Here is a 20,000-nt window from a genome sequence, read left to right as displayed (position 1 = left end):
CTTGTATCTTGCTTGAGGATACACGGTTATACTATTCTATCTTATTTCTCTTCCTCTTGTTTTTAATATTTTTATAGTTTATATATGAAAGATTTATTTTGATGTTGCTATCTTTCTTGAAATTATTTGTTTTAATTGTTAATCACATCTCTTGTAATTTCCTTATTTCCTTTCCTCATTGGGTTATTTTTCCTTGTTGGAGCCCTTGGGCTTATAGCATCCTGCTTTTCCAACTAGGGTTGTAGCTTAGCAAGTAATAATAACACATCATCACTTATTTTCCAAAGAGTGGCAAAAGAAAGCAGAAGAATGTTATGTTAAGGCAGAGTATATGTAAAGTCAGGCGAAGCAACAATACGATAGTACTGCCAGATCCATTTCTCATTTGGAAATGGGTAATTATGTTGATATTCAGGATCATAATACAGGACTGGAATATCCCAGGTATTGTTGTTGGCAATGGATCCAGGCGAGATTATCTCATTAAGTTGGGCAGTAGGCATTTTGTGGAGAAACCAAAAGTTTCTGAGACCATATCGACCTTTTCTACTAATATCTGGATTAGGCCTTGATACACCTATTGCTCATAATAAAGCAAAGGATGTGTAGAGATTGCAAGATAATCCTACTGCTGAGGTTATTGGAAAATTAATTGTGTCTTCGCTGGCTCCACGTCGTAGTTTGTGGCATAGGGAAGAACCTGATCCTCTACAAATAAAATGGAACAAAAATAAATATGAATAAGAAAAATCTTCAAATGCTAGGGATTATATTATCACCCCAGACATCTTAGGGGTAGGTGTGGACTATGCCTCCAAATGTCCATATTTATATGCTTATTAGTTATTTAATGGGTTGTTCAGAAATTATATAGTAAGGGTAATTGGTTTCAAATGTAAATAAACAAGTGAGAGTTTTGTAAGTACGGTTTTTCAATCTGTATTTCACTTAAGGCTCTTTGGGTAGTAGCTTGCTGTCTTTCCAATAATTATTGCAGTTTGGACTAATGATAATAATAATAGTATTATATCTGGTCATAATTAAACTTCCCCTTCACACACGACTAATGGACTTTTAGCTTGCTGAAATTCCAATAGAGGTTGCTGCTTGTATTTTAATGATAATGTTAATGATAAATGTATTATATCCAGCCAATATTAAACTGCACTTCACCTTGACCCTAGGGTTTGTAGCTTGCTGCCTTTACATTAAATGTTGCAGATGGCCTTTAATAATGATGATATAAGGATAATTATGACAACAGTACTATAATCAACCAAGATTAAAGTACACTTCATACTTACCTTTCATTTGAAAAGTTTTTTTTTTTTTTTTTACATGGTAATGCAATGAAGCATAAGTGATTCCATAAATTCTCCTTGAAATAGGGTCCCAAACTAAAAGTAGATCCTCCATTAGATCAAGTGAGCTTGCTATTTCCCATTTGAGCCTTTAGCCAGGCTTTTTTTTAGTATTCTAATGCTAAAACATATTTTCCTATGAGCCCTACAATCTAGATCTGAATTTGGAACTACCACTGCTCTTAAGCGAGACTGAATATTCAAGACTTGAGGTCAATTATTCAATCTTATCATTCTTCAGGCATTAGAGGTTGTACATATTTTCCTTAGGCTCCGTCCATACGATCGAACATAGTTCGGTGAACTTTGTTTCTTATCGAACAAAGTTCGGTCAAGGTCTTTAAGCTCGTGTCCAAACGATGCCAGTTGAGCAGCGAGAGCTTGGTGATGGCAGCAAGAGTGATTGCTGTACGTGTAACAAGAAAATGAACATTCAGTCATAAAAGAAAATTTTCTTGTGTATTGTTATTGATGTGTGCCAGAAAAAAAGGAAGAAGAGAATTTGGTGCTCAGTGTGTTTGCTGAGGAAACAAAATTTGGGGAGTCATGTATGTTATAATACTACAGGAGTTATAAAGTGAATCAGAACTAGATTTCATAAATTACATGAGAATGGATCCAAATACGTTTTACAATGTTATCTCGAAACTGGAACCTACAATAACATAACAGGATACAATTATACAGAACTTCAATACACATTAGAACAAGAATTTTAAAGCAGAATTTGTGTAAAATTATGCTCTAAACTTGCAGAAAGATATATGAAGGCCTAAGAAAAAGAGATTTCTTTGACTTGCTAATTTGCTACATTTCTTGCCTGTTAAGTCTGTTATCTGCGGGAACGAGCTAGTTTTTGCTTCACCTTATCTTTAATAACCTTATTAATATTAGTGGTCAGAGTTATTTTAGAATTTGTGGCAACTAGTCATTCATTGCAGATTGCGCCAACATAAGGTTCGAAAGCTTTAAAAAATTGCCTCATGATCTCGACAAGCATCAGCCTTCACATCCCAATGGCTGAAAGGGTGATGTTTATACAACTTCTTCTTCTTCATCTTTGTCTGCATCTTTTCCCACTTCTATGTGGGGTCGATGTTTCTGGCCAGCGCTCTCCATCTACCTCTGTCGCACACTTCATCACCGGTTAATTGCTTTGATCGGAGGTAATCCTTTGGTCTCCCTCTCCTTCTCCTTCCCTGTACCTCCATTTCCATCACTCTCATCCCAATTTACTGTGCATCTCTTCTCATGACATGACCATACCACCTCAGTCTACTTTCTTGGATCTTATCTGTTAGTTCTCTAACTCCTGTGGTACCCCTAATTACCTCATTCTGTATCTTTTCTCTTCTTGTCACCCCACACATGCATCTCAACATTCTCATCTCTGCCACATCCAGATTCTTCTCTTCTCTCTTCTTTATTGCCCACGTCTCTGCTTCATAAACCATTGCCTGTCTCACAACTGTCTTGTGCACTTTACCTTTCAACTTAATCCCTGTTTTTCTGTCGCATAGTACTCCACACACTTTTTTCCAATTCTTCCATCCTGCTTGTATTCTGTGGTTTATTTATGCCCCCCAGATCACCATCTTCTGCAACTGTTGATCCTAAATACTTGAAATTTTCAACTCTTCTCAGTCTCTCTCCTTGTAAACTAACTTCCCCATTCTCCCCATTTTTCAATCTCGAATACTCTGTCGTTTTCCAGGTGATCTTCAATCCTCTATTTTCCATTTCTCTTCTTCACTCCTCCAGTTTCTCTTCTACTACATCTCGCCTAGTGCTACACAGTATAACATCATTAGGAAAAAGCATATACCAGGGAAACTTCATTCATGACTAGATCAAATAGGTAATGGCTCAATGCAGACCCCTGATGAAGTCCCACATTTACTGGGAAACATTCTGTTAGGGCTAAACTGCTCTTAACATTTGCTTCTGCCCTCTCATACATATCTTGGGTGATTCTTACGTATTTTTCAGGGACTCCCTTTTCTCTCATGCATCTCCACACCTCCTGACGTGGTACTCGATTGTATGCCTTCTCCAGGTCAATAAAGACCATATGTAATCCCTTCTGCTTCTCCCGATGTTTTTCTATCATCTGCCTCAAAGCAAATATTGCATCTACAGTTCCAGGCATGAATCAAAATTGTTCCTCACCAGCTGATGTTTCATCTCTGAGTCTCTTCTCAATGATGATCTCCCACATTTTCATTGTATGGTTTATCAACTTTATGCCTCTATAGTTGCCACATTCCTGGATGTCTCCCTTCCCCTTATAGATGGGGATGATTAGGCTTCCTCTCCATTCCTCTGGTATCTTTTCCTGTTTGAAGATCTTTTGCATCAAGTCCCACAAGATATCTATGCCTTCCTCTCCAAGACTCTTCCATACCTCTACTGGTATATTATCCGGTCCTGCAGCTTTACTATTTTACATAATTTTTACTGCTTGTTCTATTTCTCCTCTAGTCACTCCTATGGTAACTGCCTCATTTGGGAGTCCATCTTCAAATACTGTTCTTGGGTTCTCCTCATTCAATAGTCCTTCAAAATAAGTTTCCCTCTTTCTTTTAATTTCATTCTCTTGTGCTAGAACTATACCATTGCTATCTTTTATTTTCCTTATCTGCGTCAGGTCTTTAGATGCAGCATCTCAGGCTTTAGCAATTCGTAATATTTTCTTCTCTCCTTCTGGTGTTTCCATCGCTTTATAGACTTCATTTAATTTCTCTGCCTTCACTTTAGCTACTGCTTTACTTGCTTCTTTCTTTGCTTGCTTATATTCTTCTTTATCCTGCTCTTGTCCTGATAGATCTGCCTTCTTCTTGGCTTCTTTCTTGGTTTTTACCCGTTCTTGCACCTCATCATTCCACCACCATAATTCTTTATCATTTGGGTGTCTTCTTCCTGATGACTTCCCAAGTACTTCCTCACCGATCTTTAGAATCACTTTACTATTCTCGGTCCACCATTCTTGTACATCCTCATGTAACATTACTGCTTCCAGCACTCTTTCCTTAAACAAGACTCAGTTCTGCCTCTTTCAATTTCCACCACTTAATCTTTGGGTCCATTCTCGTCTTTTTACTTCTACAATTCTTTAGTCTGCAATCAATTACCACTATTCTGTGTTGCACTGCTACACTCTCCCCATTTATCACCTTGCAATTTCTAACCTTCGTCAGATGGTCCCTCTTACACAGCAGCAAATCTGTCTGGCTCTTCCTGCCACCGCTACTGTGAGTTAGGAGTCTGTTAATCTTTTTCTCAAAGAAGGTGTTGATCATTGCTAGGTCAAAAGCCAATGCAAAATCAATCACTCTTTCTCCCCCATCATTTCTCTTGCCCACACCCCAACCTCCATGCACTCTCTCTAACCCTTCCCTACTAATTCCCAAGTGGCCATTCAGATCTCCTATAATTACCTTTTCCCTTGCAGGAATTACTCTAAGTTCCTGGTCCATCTCCTCCCAAAATGTATCCTCCTCCTCCTTTGCATATCCAGCTTGTGGAGCATAGGCACTCACCACATTGACTATTGTTGCTTTAAACTCATAATTCTGTCATTTTTCCTATTCACTCCAGTCAAACTTTCCCTCAAATCTTTCGATATTATTCCTACACCATTTCTTCTTTCCATATTAGCTCAACTGTAATAAACCTTTGCCTGGTTCTCTTGCCTTATTTTCCTTCCACCTGGTCTCCTGCTAACATAACACTTCAATCTTTCTTCTCTCCATGAGGTCAATCAGCTCCCGCCTTTTTCCAGTCATTGTCCCCACATTCAAAGTTGCTACTCTCATCATCTTCTCTGACATTTTCCTCCGAGCTTGCCTATTTAACCCAGCCCGCCCATAATTGCGTAGCCCTTGCCGATTTTTCAGAGGGATCAGGCGAGGTCCCAACGCGTCACATACGGGGGACGCCCTAGCATTAATTCTTATCTCACAATATCCACTGGCCATATTGGTTTTGGCTAATTTTTCATGGCCGGATGCCTTTCCTGCCGCCAACCCTCCCTATTTACTCGGGCTTTGGGCTGGCACCAAGTTGAGGCTGGCTTGCCCCCCTCAGTGGCTGGGTTGGTGATGTTTATACAACTATGAAGTTTAAAGTTGCCTCACGGTTCCAATAAAACTTTGACACGTTTTAACTTGAAAGTAGAAGTTTAAAAAAAAAGGTTATATTATTGGCATGGGTGAGAAACGTAACTTAGTACGTCATGCAATGACATCTCCCCATTCTTTAACCACCACTGAGCACAGCTCTCGTTACTTCAGCAATCATACAAAAATACCTATACCGAACTTTGTTCATTGCTTCTACACTTCTAACGTCACCTGAAACCAATTTCAAAGAGCAAAGCTCGTCTGTGTGGACGGAGCCTTACAGATTATGTAAAGGACTTATTTACCAGGTCTCTAGAAACAGTCTATTTTGCCTTTATGTCATATTGTAGATTGATGAGGAGATTCTCTTCCTTTACTCTGCAAGAACAATACATCCATCTGGTGGTTGTTTCATAGTGCATTCAAATCGCCTGAAATTACGTTTAAAAAATCAGTATATATCAGTTTAGTGAGATTGGAGTTACTGTATGAACTTGAGTAGTGGTATGACAATGAAACAATATTCAACAGATTTTGTAGATTTGACAGCAAAGCCCTCAGAAGAATTTTGGGAATTAAATGGCAGGACAGGGTTAGAAATGAAACTATAAGAGATTACTCGATTGCCATTTGGGGATGAGAGCATGGTGAGGGGTAGATGGAAATGACTTGGGCATGTTCTTCGTACTCCAAACTTTCAACTGGACTACACAAGGCACTAGAAGGGTTGAAGACCCAGACATACATGGCTGAGGACTATGAAACGTAAAGTAGGAGATGATGAATGGAGAAGTATTGATTTAAAAGCTCAATATAGAGATGACTGGCGCAATTTAACTGAGGCCCTTTGCGTCAATGGGCGTACGAGAAGATGATGAGGATGATATACCAACCAATGGATGTAAGGAATCTACTGCTTTAGGGTTTTTTTTTTTTGTTCTAGATTTTCCTTTCCTGTTGATGTATTAAAGAGGGAAAAAAATTTAGATAGCATATGTGTGTGTGACCAATTGTAAAGAAACCCAGTTTATGGTACTTTTCCAAGAGTTCCGTGTTCTTTTAACTTCTCTACCAATTAGATTTAGACATGTATTGATGGGGGAAGGGTTTTAGGTCTCGTATGTGTAGGTTCCATACTTTTTCTTAGGGTGGCACCACTAGAATTACTTTTATGTAAGATGGTTTTAGTCTCATTTACACAACTCCATACATCCCATAAAGATTGGCCCTATTAAGACTTCAATCTCAAGAAGCTATCAGGTGGAACCTGTGAGTCCAGTTCTTCTGCATTTAGGTGCTTCATTTTATCCGCATAAAATTAGACGAGATCCTTGCTTTTGTGACTTTATAGTAAAACATATAATTTTTCTAAACAATGTTGATATTGTCATCCCAACCCATTTTTTATACAGTGACTTGGAATTTTCCAGTCTTGATTTCTTGCAGCTCACTGAATAATTCTGACACCTACTGTAATTGTTTGTTTTTTTCCTTTTTTTTTTCTTTTTTTATATGCATGCTTGATGATGGTTAACTACCATCCAATCATGACCACCTCTTCTTTTAAACTGGGGCTGGGGCATCCACAACTTTTTGTGGCACATGAAGGGGCTGATAGTAAGCAGTTAGTTTGTAATAAAAATTATCCCCCAAATTCATATTTTTCAGGTACCGATGAAGCTTGGGAGGTAACCAGACCCCAAAATTGTTCCCCTTTGCTTGTTTTTGTCAATAGCAAGTCTGGGGACAATCAAGGAGTTCGATTTTTGAGACGTTTCAAGCAACTGTTGAATCCAGCACAAGTATTTGATCTCATGAATGGTGGACCAGTTTTGGGGTAAGCTTGGACAGATTTTCAGTTTTTGAAAAATGGGAAAATTCAAAATCTACATTTGTTAACATAGAAAAAACTGAACAAATAAAGAAAGCAAGGATTTGTTTCTATTACCAATTAGGTCTCGGAATAGACATCTATGTCATTCGGGTTGCAATTATTTCATGACACAGACACTTACTCGCACACACACATGTGTATATATATATATATATATATATATATATATATATATATATATATATATATATATATATATATATATATATATATATATCATTACTAAGCTACAACCCTAGTTGGAAAAGCAATATTTTATAAGCCTAAGGGGTCCAACAAGGAAAAGTAGCCCAGTGAGGAATGGAAACCAGGAAAAATAAAATATTTCAAGGACAACGAAAACAACCAAAATAGATATATCCTGTATAAACTATAAAAACATGTACAAAACAAGAGGAAGAGAAAGATGACAGAATAGTGTGCCCAAGTGTACCCTCAACCAAGAGGAAAGTAATAGTAGAGGGGCAAAATCTGAAAAGAGGCCTCGTTAAGGTTTTAAAATAATTTTCTGTTACAAGCCGGCATCCACCATATATTGTTAGTATATGATATCCTGCATTCAGTAAGGGTGGATGACACTTGAGATTTTTCCGAAAAGGGCCAAAATGAACCCTTTTTAGCGAATACGCAATTTGAAAAAAACTACGAAAACAGTAAAGACTTGTTTATGAAAAACTCTGTAATTCAATCATCTTGTATGCTATACATGATTATACCTCATTTTGAAGCTTAGGATAACACCTTTACAAAAAAAAAAAAAAAAAAAAATATGAAAGATTATGTAAATTGAGGGTCCTAATTAGGTCAAAGGTCAAGTGATCATGTGATTACCAATTTTGGGGATATTCAATATTTTTGACCTCAAATATCATACTTTGTCTGCATATATTTTTTTATGGTTTTAATCTTAAGAGGACGTCCTTAGGCAGTTTTTAAAAGTAAAAGGGTCTTTTAACTCCTTTCTACCTAATATTTATGAGGGATCGAATTTCCACCCTTTTTAGAAAAATCCCTAAAATCGTTGAAAATCATGTTTTGAATACTTGTTGTGATATTAATTGCTATCGTTCTATTATAATCATTGTGTTTAGAATAGTACAGTGTATAAGGGGTGTTTTCAGTTGAAAAGGGTCAAAGGTCATGTTCATCACGGATTACATAATTATCCAATATGATCAAGTTGCTTTAAAAGTCAAAATTGCTTTTCCACTGAGTTACTTGTATGCACACATAGGCAGTCATTTAAGTTCAACTACTTAACTTCTAACAATTCACTGACTAGCTAGTTTGTATCATCATCCTCTGCGTTTGTATTATTGTTACATAAGCCCTCACAAGCACAAGCACTTGTGCAATTCTTCTGCCCTGCTCTCACACAACCGCATCTCTTGCCACAGCCAGTTGTGCATGAACAGGTCACTAACTCGTGCAAGCTTTCGGGATAGGTGCTAATGTCATTAGTTCTGGCTTTATCATTCCATCTTCAAGTATCCAACCACTGACGGCTGCAGTTTTTGTGCGGGCTATTTTTCCATAGAAGTCCTTTGACTTTTCAAGAAGTCTGGTGGCTACAAAGGATTCCAGAAGTGACATTCTAATTATTGGGGCTTTCATTATATCCCTTGTAATTTCTTCTGGAACAACGTCTTTTGTTGTCAGGCAAACTAGGTCCTCGTGATGTTCTTCACTGAAGCTAAATACACCAAATCTTTTGAATTCTTCCATTATCTTCTGAACATCATCTTTGTCTCTTTTAAGGCGAGTAGGGCCAGACTCTAGGTGACACCATTCATCATCGATATCATCATCTACATGGAGGTTAAACATTTTAAAGGTCGCCTCTGCCAATCTTGCCTTTTCATTGTACACCAGACACCATTTATCTCTTGCAGCATTCCGCTTTGTTATCCCAATGATTCCGCCGCTGACCTTTGACACCTTATTTACATGCTTGAGGGCCTGATCAATTGATACCTGCGAGAATTTCTTGTTTGTCCTTTTCACTGAAAATTTCCCTCTAACAAACTGATCATGAACATAAGGAGCAGAACTAGGTAGTTGTCTCATATCGGCCAAATACACTGGTCCCCATCTTGTGTAATTTGTATGGTTGTACAAAGCGAACCAAGGAAGCATCCTCGCAAATGAAGCTAGATGGAGTTCCCATATACCTTCTCTTTCAGCTCGGATGAAGTTCAAGAGGATAGAGACCATCTCCATATAGTTTATCCAGTACTGAAATGTTGGTTCATCAGCATGATGTCCTTGGAATTCCTTTAGAAGTGTTATGACGTCCATGTTCAATGAAACTAGTCTTTCATATGTCTTCTCAGAGTTGTCCGTGTTACGGTCGCTGAATGCAGAAGCAATCTCATTCGCGCGTACCTTGATCTCTTCACTGATCATTTTACCATTTTCATCTGCCCATGTGTTGACGTGGTCCCACAAAATTCGCCAAAGAGCTTCTACCGTCAATTTGTGACCACGAACAGCCTTATTGTATGCTTTACCATCCATCATGTGGTTGGCTGTGTTTTCACCGAAAACAACACTTTCAACCCAGACATCCTTCAAGCCGGAATCCTCAAGGTGCTGCCCAATAACCTTCATGAAGTTCATTATGATGTGAAAACCTCCCAATCGAACTATCGTATCTTCATGTTCATCCTTTTTCTGCCCTAAAATCTCTTTAGCTTTACAATAGAGGGCCTGGTCAAATGATACTACTGTATACTTTTGTCCCAAGGACTCGGCAATGTATTTGCACTTTGACAGTACTGTATAAACTGTGTCAGGATCATCAGCAGGTGCAGGAATTATTGGCATGTACCCTACATTGACTACATTTGAATGTACATTTGAGATGATCTGATTGAATCCAGTCCATGCAGGAACACTTTGATCTCCGTCTTCACAACCAGCAATGTGTGATTGAATCCAAGCTAAATCCTGGCACTTGGCATGTTTGATAGCTTTATTTTCGTCAGTCATTCTGTACCAGTCCAAATCAATTGTTGGTAACACTGGAGAAGGTCCCCTGCTTTTAGTATAGCCGCTTGACAGGGTTTCGTGAAAGTCTGAAGGAATCGAATTGACAATAGATCTATCCTTACCTATGCAGGTATCGTCCACATTTGGCATGACCTCGCTATTCTTCTCCTGAAATGCTACCATCTGGTGGCATTGAATTGTCCCTTACCATCAAGGGTTTCTTCTAAAATATTGATGTTGTCACCTGCAAATTGGACAAACTTACCCCGATTCAAATTTCGAGGAATAACAACATCATCATTGGCCTTATACCGATCTATTTCAGAGTTTGCTATGCTTGAGTCAATCCTTTGCACACACTCATAGCTAACGCAATGGCCAGCAGCATGAAGAAGCTGGACAAGAGATTTACCTCTGGTGGCATGATGTACTGAAATACCGAGACCAATATGCTTTGGGGTTAGTTTTCTACCTTTAGAAGAAACATATATAATGTCCTGTGCAATGCTAAGTATACGTTTACTGTGATCTGGGTCATCATTTTCTCCTACCAACATGCTTAGCAACAGGAACAGTGATTGTGGTACCAATGATTCAGCATGACATTTGTCTACAACATCATATTCTGTGCAACCTTCAGTTTCCTCAATATCTGATTTCACCTTGCTGCTCAAATGATAAATAGACCTATACAAGCTAGTATCATCATCTACACAACAAAATGTGGTTATTAAATCATAATGAACATTCATAGCATCTTTGTGCTCACATACATCAACAAAATGCTTCACCAAATTCTGTTTTGATACATGCGGGACAATAAGCATTGAGTCTTTCTTACATTGATTGGCAATAAATTCTATTGCATCTCCGAAATGTTTCTTCAGCCCATTTCTGAACAGTTTCAACACATTACTAGTAGACGACACTTCTGGCAGACACTCACCAACATGAATAACGAACAGTTCACATTACCTATTCCAAACTCCACTCAATGAAATTATGTTTCCAGCCTTGATTTCTAGTTCTAGTTCTAGTTCTAGTTCTAGTTCTTTGACAACTTCTGTGAAACACGCCTGGTCAAATGTAGATCTTTCCTCACGTTCTTCCGTTACCTTCTCAGTGTTCCGAACAAATAGCACATAGCATTTTAAATGATACTTGGCCTTTGCAGCGACTAGATTGGATATGCCACCAAGGCAATATGAAAGTATGGAGTCCTTTTTTAGCTCCTTCCAATATTTTACTTGACGTCTCCATGGTTAGAACTTGGCGAAGGGTTTCACCATCAGCTTGACAAAATATACACCGAGTCCATTCAATAGCTTTCCGACCGATCCTTGTTGTTGTTGTTGCTGTTTTTTCAGTGCCATTGAGACTCTACCGAGGCATTAACATGACGCTTTTTCAGATGTTCTAAATAATGGTTACTAGTGAAAGTTGAGTAGCAGTCCTTATGCCAGTGAACCTTTTCAAAATCCAAACTTTCGGAATGCAACCAGTCTATTGTATCTGGATACTTACAACAGTTATGTGCGATTCAAATATTCAATGCCTGCTGTATAGATTCAACACCACGAGGGGTTGATTTACGTAAAGCATCTACACTTCCTTTTTGGCAGATAATACATTTGTCGAGCGAAATGTTCTCTATGCGCTGGCGTTTAAGACTTTCTATTGCAGCAACTGGCTCCATGGTCTGAAATCATATAGTTTAGCTTTAGAACTCACATTAGGGATGTGGGGATAAAGTGAAAATGACATATAACTTTTGCGATGCCCCCTCCCAAATTGCTGGGACAAATAATTTTGAGTGCAAGAGTCATATGGTATATTAATAGGCTGTACATCAGTAGATCTATAGCAGTCACATGATTTAAGTAAGCATGACTGACGAAAGTTTTAATCCTTTAAACAAAACATGCACACAGAAACATGTTATTGATTATGAGATGGTCCCTAAGAAGCACATGTTGCAATACATTTCACTAGTTTCTAATTGCCACATGAATTAGACATGCATCACTTACATCAAGCGACCCCTACTATGCACTGTGGTTTACTATATTATGAGATCAAACTTGCCTTGCTTAATCAGAGATTGTTGAGACGGGAAAAGATGAATGTCACAATTGAGAGAGCGAAAGTCATCCACCATCTTAAAACAAAAGACTTCATAATGCTGCCATCTATGTGCAAACAAGACTACTAAACATTGAGGAACATGTAGTCCATAGCATTAGGCCACCAGGATTAGGCCTGACATGATTAGGGTTAGGGTTGGGGTTGGGGTTAGAGTTAGGGTTAGGGGAGAATTTGACTACATGTGGTGTATACCGTGAAATTATGTAATCCATGATGAACATGACCTTTGACCCCTTTTTTAACGGCATGTACCCTTTATTCTACATTTCTAAGACTTTATTTTTAACACAAAGCTTCTTATATAGGCCTATATAATAACAGCAATTATTATCACAACAAAGTAGTCAGAACACGATTTTCAATGATTTTAGTGCTTTCCCAAAAAAGGGTCGAAATTCAATCCCTCATAAAATTTAGGTAAGAAGGAATTGAAAGACCCTTTTACTTTTAAAAACTGCCTAAGGATGTCCTCTTAAGATTAAAACCATCTTTATAGAAATATATGCGGGCAAAGTATGATATGTGAGGTCAAGAATATTGAATACCCCCTAAAATAGGTAATCACGTGATCACGTGACCTTTGACCTTATCAGGACCCTTAATTTCCAAATCCTTCAGTATTTGTTTATTTCATTGTAAAGGTGTTATCATAAGCTACAAAATGAGGTATCATAATCATGTATAGCATACAAGATGGTTAAGTTACAGTGTTTCCTAAACGAGGCTTCAGCTTTTTCGTCGTTTTTTAAAATCGCGTATTCGCTAAAAAGGGTTAATTTTTGCCCTTTTTGGGAAAATCTCAAGTGTCATCCACCCTTACTGAATGCAGGACATCATATTCTAACAAAATATGGTGTATGCCGGCTTGTAACAGAAAATTATTTTGAAAAAGAAATTTTCTGGTTTCGCCCCTCTACTTTGACCACTGAAAAATTACAGTGCAGTAGTTAACACCTCGGTTGAAGATGAATTGCTTGGATATATATATATATATATATATATATATATATATATATATATATATATATATATATATATATATATATATATATATATATATATATATATATATATATATATATATATATATATGTGTGTGTGTGTGTGTGTGTATATATATATGTATATAAATTTGTATATATATGTATAAACATATATGTATATATATGTATATGTGTGTCTATATGTATATATATGTATATATACATATATATCTATATATATACATATATTTCTATATATACATATATATGTATATATATATGCATATATATATTATATATAAGCATATGTATACATATATATATATATATATATATATATATATATATATATATGTATATATATATATATATAAATTTATACATATATATGTATATGTATTCACATTATATGTATATACATATATATATGTATGCATATATATACATTATATACACATGCATACATATATATGAACATACAGTATATGCATATATGTATATATATGTATATAAATATATGTTTATATATATGTATATATCTATATCTATATATATATATATATATATATATATATATATATATATATATATATATATATATATACTGTATATATATATATATATATATATATATATATATATATATATATATATATATATATATATATATATATATATATATATACAGTATATATATATATATATATATATATATATATATATATATATATATATATATATATATATATATACATATATATAGATATAGATATATACAAATATATAAACATATATTTATATTATTATTATTATTATTACTTACTAAGCTACAACCCTAGTTGGAAAAGCAGTATGCTATAAGCCCAGGGGCTCCAACAGGGAAAATAGCTCAGTGCGGAAAGGAAAAAAGGAAAATAAAATATTCTAAGAAGAGTAACAACAATAAATATCTCCTATATAAACTATAAAAACTTTAACAAAACAAGAGGAAGAGAAATAAGATAGGAGAGTGTGCTCGAGTGTACCCTCAAGCAAGAGAACTCTAACCCAAGACAGTGAAAGGCCATGGTACAGAGGCTATGGCACTACCCAAGACTAGAGAACAGTGGTTTGATTTTGGAGTGTCCTTCTCCTAGAAGAGCTGCTTACCATAGCTAAAGAGTCTCTTCTACCCTTACCAAGAGGAAAGTGGCACTGAACAATTACAGTGCAGTAACCCCTTGGGTGATGAAGAATTGTTTGGTAATCTGTGTTGTCAGGTGTATGAGGATAGAGGAGAATATGTAAAGAATATGCCAGACTATTCAGTGTGTATGTAGGCAAACGGAAAATGAACCGTAACCAGAGAGGAGGATCCAATGTAGTACTGTCTGGCCAGTCAAAAGACCCCATAACTCTCTAGCGGTAGTATATGCATATACTGTATGTTCATATATATGTATGCATGTGTATATAATGTATATATATATGCATACATATATATATGTATATACATATAATGTGAATACATATACAGTACATATATATGTATAAATTTATATGTATATATATGTATACATATGCTTATATATAATATATATATGCATATATATATAGATATATATGTATATATATTTTTTAAATATTTAACTTAGCCGGTGAATATATAGCTGCAACTCTGTTGCTCGACAGACAAAAAACTGTACAAAAAAACTCGCCAGCGATCGCTACACAGGTTGCGGGTGTGCCCATCAGCGCCAACTGTCGGCCAGATACCAAACTCGATGTAAACAAAGACTCAATTTTCTCTCTGTCGACGTGTCGACAAGACGTACTTTACTCGCTGTTGAAACCTGGAGTTTTTCCCATCATCTTTGGTGAAGTACTATATTCTGGTTTTGAGCTTTCGCTGTGCAGGGTTTTTCTTCAAATAAATCCTTGAACTCTTTTTTGTATCGGATTCATTGTTGATGACTTAGATCGTTTTTTGGAATTTTCCCTTGACCAATTCAAAATGGCTGACCTTTCACAAGTTCCCAAGTTTAGAAAATGCAATGCTAGGGACTGTTCTAGGCGTCTTCCGAAGGCTTCTCTCGACCCTCACACTGTTTGTTCCAATTGTCGGGGTAAAACCTGTCAAATGGAAGATCGGTGTGAGGAATGCGTGGGCCTTTCGGAATTCGATTTTATCGAATTTGAAAAGTACACACGCAGGCTAGAGAGAGATAGAATTAGGAGAAGTTCTTCTAGGTCGATAGATTTTTCCTCTCCTCATGCCCCACAACCTATTCCTTCCCCTGTAGTGGTTGTTCCTAACCCCCCTCCTAGCAATCAGGAACCATCGATGGCTGACATGATGCGTGCTATCCATGCCCTTGGGGAGAGAGTTGAGTCCCTTGCAAGTGACCGCAATCAATTCATGGCGGATGTTAAGGAGCTAAAGTGCCAAAGTGCCGCGGGAAGTGATAAAGTGCCAAGTGAAAGTGTTGTGAACAGTGTTGCGCTTGAGGGTTCGTCTGTTCGTGCCTGTCGTCCTCCTAGTCCGGGACCTCTTGCAAGCTCCCAAGCCCAGGGGAGAAGCAATGTCGTACGACGTATGGATTCGAGAGGCCTTGATCAGCGAACAGACATTCCCTCCATGGTATCAGGCGTATCTCCCCAAGATCGCCCTTACCTACGTAAGACGAGAGAGCCCATTTTTACCTCGACGTCTGAAGGTGTTTCTCGTAAGAAACTTTGGACCAAGGTCTCATGACCTTTAAAGCGTAAGTCGGTCCCTTCAGGACAAGTCCAACGTCCCGGCTGTAGCCACTGGGTCAGTTCGGACTCGTTGCCGTCATCTGATGACTGCCCACCGCCTAAGAGAGGCAAAGCGGTACCGCTTCAGTCGCTAACCCCGTCTGTTGCCGCACCTGCTCCCGTAGACCCTAAATGGGCTTTGCTGCAAGACATGCAGTCCAAGCTTACGTCCTTGATGCAGGACTTTCATGCGGAGAAGGTTGCTACTGAACCTTCTGGCCAACAACCTTCCAAGCGAACGGTTGTGCGTCCTGTTGAGGCTGAGGTAACCTTCTCGCGTCTACCAGTTGAGGTGGTTCCTCCACCGATGCGACCCAGTGTGGGTTGCCAGCCGCACGTTGACGTTAAGCGACGCTCGGAGGTGGTTGTTGACGTTCAGGACGTTCAACAACCATCAGAGGTGACTTGTTTTGACGCGGTGCGTCAACCTCCGCAACCCGGTGTGGTTTCGACTGCACAACCCAGACGGTCCAAACAGTCTCGGGTGGACGCTGTGCGTCCTCGCGCTCCCATGGTTGTTGACAGTTCACAGACTGTGCAGCAGTACCATGACGTTGCGTCCGGCTCCGTCACGCATGCACCAGTGCGACCGGACTCAGCGAACCAGACGTTGCCCACTCCGTTGCCGTTTCCTCATCAGTTTTCGGATGAGGAACTATCTGATGAGGATGTTGCTGAACAACAAGACGATCAGCAGTCAGAACTGGACGAGCCCAAGGCAACTCAGCCGTCATTGGACTTTAGAAAAGTCATGGCTGTATTCAAAGAATTGTTTCCTGACCAATTTATTTCTGTGGCTCCTCGTTCTCCGCCGTCAGAGTTTGTATTAGGCATGCCTTCTACCGCACCTGCCTTTACTAAACTCGTCCTCTCACGCTCATCAAAGAGAGCTTTGCGGCTGTTAGGAGACTGGCTAGAATCCAAGAAGAGTTTAGGGAAGACAGCATTTGCTTTTCCCCCATCTAGACTCTCTTCTAGATCGAGCGTCTGGTATGCCACGGGAGAAGTTCTCGGCTTGGGAGTTCCTGCCTCTGCCCAGGGCGACTTCTCAAGTCTTGTAGACTCTCCCCGCCGCCTTGCCATGAGACGCTCGAAGGTTTGTTGGTCACCATCGGACCTGGACCACCTTCTTAAAGGGATCTTTAGGGCTTTTGAAGTCTTTAACTTTTTAGACTGGTGCTTAGGAGCCCTGAGCAGGAAAATCTCTTCGACAGAGAAGGACATTTCTTTGCTCATCATGTCCTGCATGGACAAGGCCGTCCGTGATGGGTCCAATGAGCTTGCTGCCTCATTCACGTCCGGAGTCCTGAAAAAGCGAGTCTCTCTCTGTTCGTTCCTGTCAGCTGGAGTTCCACCATGCCAGAGATCTGAACTTCTCTTTGCTCCCCTTTCCAAGTGCCTGTTCCCTGAAGGCTTGGTAAAGGAAATTGCCGCTTCGTTAGTTCAGAAGGACACCCACGATCTTGTTGCGTCCTCAGCTCGCAAAGCTCCCCCTTTGCCTTCGTTATCCGCTAGACCGAGGATAGACACTCCAGCGTCTCGCTTTATTCTGCCCTTTCGTGGCAGAGCCTCCAGCAGAGGAGGTGCTCGTGCCGAAGGGAAACGAGGGAAGAGGAAAGGATCCAAGTCCTCCAAGGGCAGAGTCTGACTGCCCGCAACTTCAGACAGCAGTGGGAGCCAGACTCAAGAACTTCTGGCAAGCCTGGGAGAGGAGAGGCGCAGATTCACAATCTGTCAAGTTACTCAGGGAGGGGTACAAAATCCCTTTTGTACGCAAACCCCCTCTAGCAACGTCTCCCATCGATCTCACTCCCAGGTACAGAGAGGAAGAAAAGAGACAAGCCCTGAAACTGGAAGTGTCTCTTTTGCTAGAGAAGGGAGCGGTGGTCAAAGTCTCGGACCTTCGATCACCGGGATTTTACAACCGTCTCTTCCTAGTTGCAAAGAAGACAGGAGGGTGGAGACCGGTGCTAGACGTCAGTGCTCTGAATGTCTTTGTCACAAAGACGAAGTTCTCCATGGAGACCACAAAGTCAGTCTTAGCAGCGGTCAGAAGGGAAGACTGGATGGTCTCGCTAGACCTAAGGGATGCCTACTTCCACGTCCCCATTCACTCAGACTCCCAACCTTTTCTGAGATTCGTCTTCGAAAATGTGGTCTACCAGTTTTGGGCCCTGTGCTTTGGCCTAAGCACAGCTCCTCTCGTGTTTACGAGGCTGATGAGGAATGTGGCCAAATTCCTCCACTTATCGGACATCCGAGCCTCCCTTTATTTGGACGACTGGCTTCTCAGAGCCTCTTCTAGTCGTCGCTGTCTGAAGGATCTCAAGTGAACTCTAGATCTGACCAAGGAATTGGGACTCCTAGTCAATTTGGAAAAGTTGCAGCTGGTCCCATCCCAAACTATTCTGTATTTAGGGATGGAGATTCACAGTCTAGCTTTTCGGGCTTTTCCGTCGGCCCCCAGAATAGATCAAGCCCTGTTATTCATCCAGAAGATGCTGAAGAAGGAACGCTGCTCAGTCAGGCTGTGGATGAGTCTGGTAGGGACGCTGTCATCCCTGGAACAATTTGTGTCACTAGGAAGACTACACCTCCGTCCTCTTCAATACCATCTAGCTTTTCACTGGAAAAAGGACAAGACGCTAGAAGCGGTCTCGATCCCGATTTCCGAAAAGATAAAGTCTTGTCTGACTTGGTGGAAGGACAATATCAACCTAAGAGAGGGTCTTCCCCTGGCTGTTCAGACTCCCAACCACGTTCTCTTCTCGGACGCATCGGACTTGGGCTGGGGCGCGACACTGGACGGTCGGGAATGCTCAGGTCTGTGGAACTCGAGTCAAAGGAGCATGCATATCAACTGCAAGGAGCTGTTGGCAGTACATCTGGCCTTGAAAAGCTTCGAGTATCTCCTTCGAGGCAAAGTGGTGGAAGTAAACTCAGACAACACCACGGCCTTGGCGTACATCTCCAAAGAAGGAGGTACCCACTCACTGACGTTGTACGAGATCGCAAGGGACCTGCTCATCTGGTCAAAAGGTCAAGACATCTCCCTAGTAACGAGGTTCATCCAAGGCAACTTGAATGTCATAGCAGATTGTCTCAGTCGGAAAGGGCAAGTAATTCCAACAGAATGGACCCTCCACAAGGATGTGTGCAAGAGACTTTGGGCCACTTGGGGCCAACCAACCATAGATCTCTTTGCAACCTCGCTGACCAAGAGGCTTCCAATCTATTGCTCCCCAGTCCCGGACCCAGCAGCAATACATATAGATGCCTTCCTCCTAGATTGGTCACATCTGGATCTCTACGCATTCCCACCGTTCAAGATTGTCAACAAGGTACTGCAGAAGTTCGCCTCTCACGAAGGGACAAGGTTGACGTTAGTTGCTCCCCTCTGGCCCGCGAGAGAATGGTTCACCGAGGTACTTCGATGGCTAGTAGACGTTCCCAGAAGTCTTCCTCTAAGGGTAGACCTTCTACGTCAGCCACACGTAAAGAAGGTACACCAAAGCCTCCACGCTCTTCGTCTGACTGCCTTCAGACTATCGAAAGACTCTCGAGAGCTAGAGGCTTTTCGAAGGAGGCAGCCAGTGCGATTGCTAGAGCAAGGAGAGCGTCCACCATTAGAGTCTACCAGTCGAAGTGGGAAGTCTTCCGAGACAGGTGCAAGTCAGTTTCTGTATCCTCGACCAGTACCTCTGTAGCTCAAATAGCTGATTTTCTC

The 20,000-nt window shown here is 39.8% G+C and overlaps 1 protein-coding gene across 2 annotated transcripts in view; it reads left to right on the top strand.

Annotated features, from left to right (window-relative positions):
* The window catches only part of LOC137615280 (diacylglycerol kinase delta-like), a 359,466-nt gene that overhangs the window by 254,158 nt on the left and 85,308 nt on the right, over positions 1-20,000 (top strand). For both annotated transcript variants that reach the window (XR_011039202.1, XM_068345009.1), the window contains exon 6: positions 7,151-7,319. Coding sequence is in view for 1 of the 2 variants with exons in the window: in XM_068345009.1 (XP_068201110.1) it covers positions 7,151-7,319 (169 nt within the window). In the remaining variant the exon portion in view is untranslated. The remainder of the gene's footprint in view (positions 1-7,150; positions 7,320-20,000) is intronic.

This window comes from Palaemon carinicauda, chromosome 21, assembly GCF_036898095.1.
Source record: "Palaemon carinicauda isolate YSFRI2023 chromosome 21, ASM3689809v2, whole genome shotgun sequence".
Classification (NCBI taxonomy): domain Eukaryota; kingdom Metazoa; phylum Arthropoda; class Malacostraca; order Decapoda; family Palaemonidae; genus Palaemon; species Palaemon carinicauda.
The sequence above is the reverse complement of the archived record's forward strand: the minus strand, read 5'-3'. Positions and strand labels throughout refer to the sequence as shown.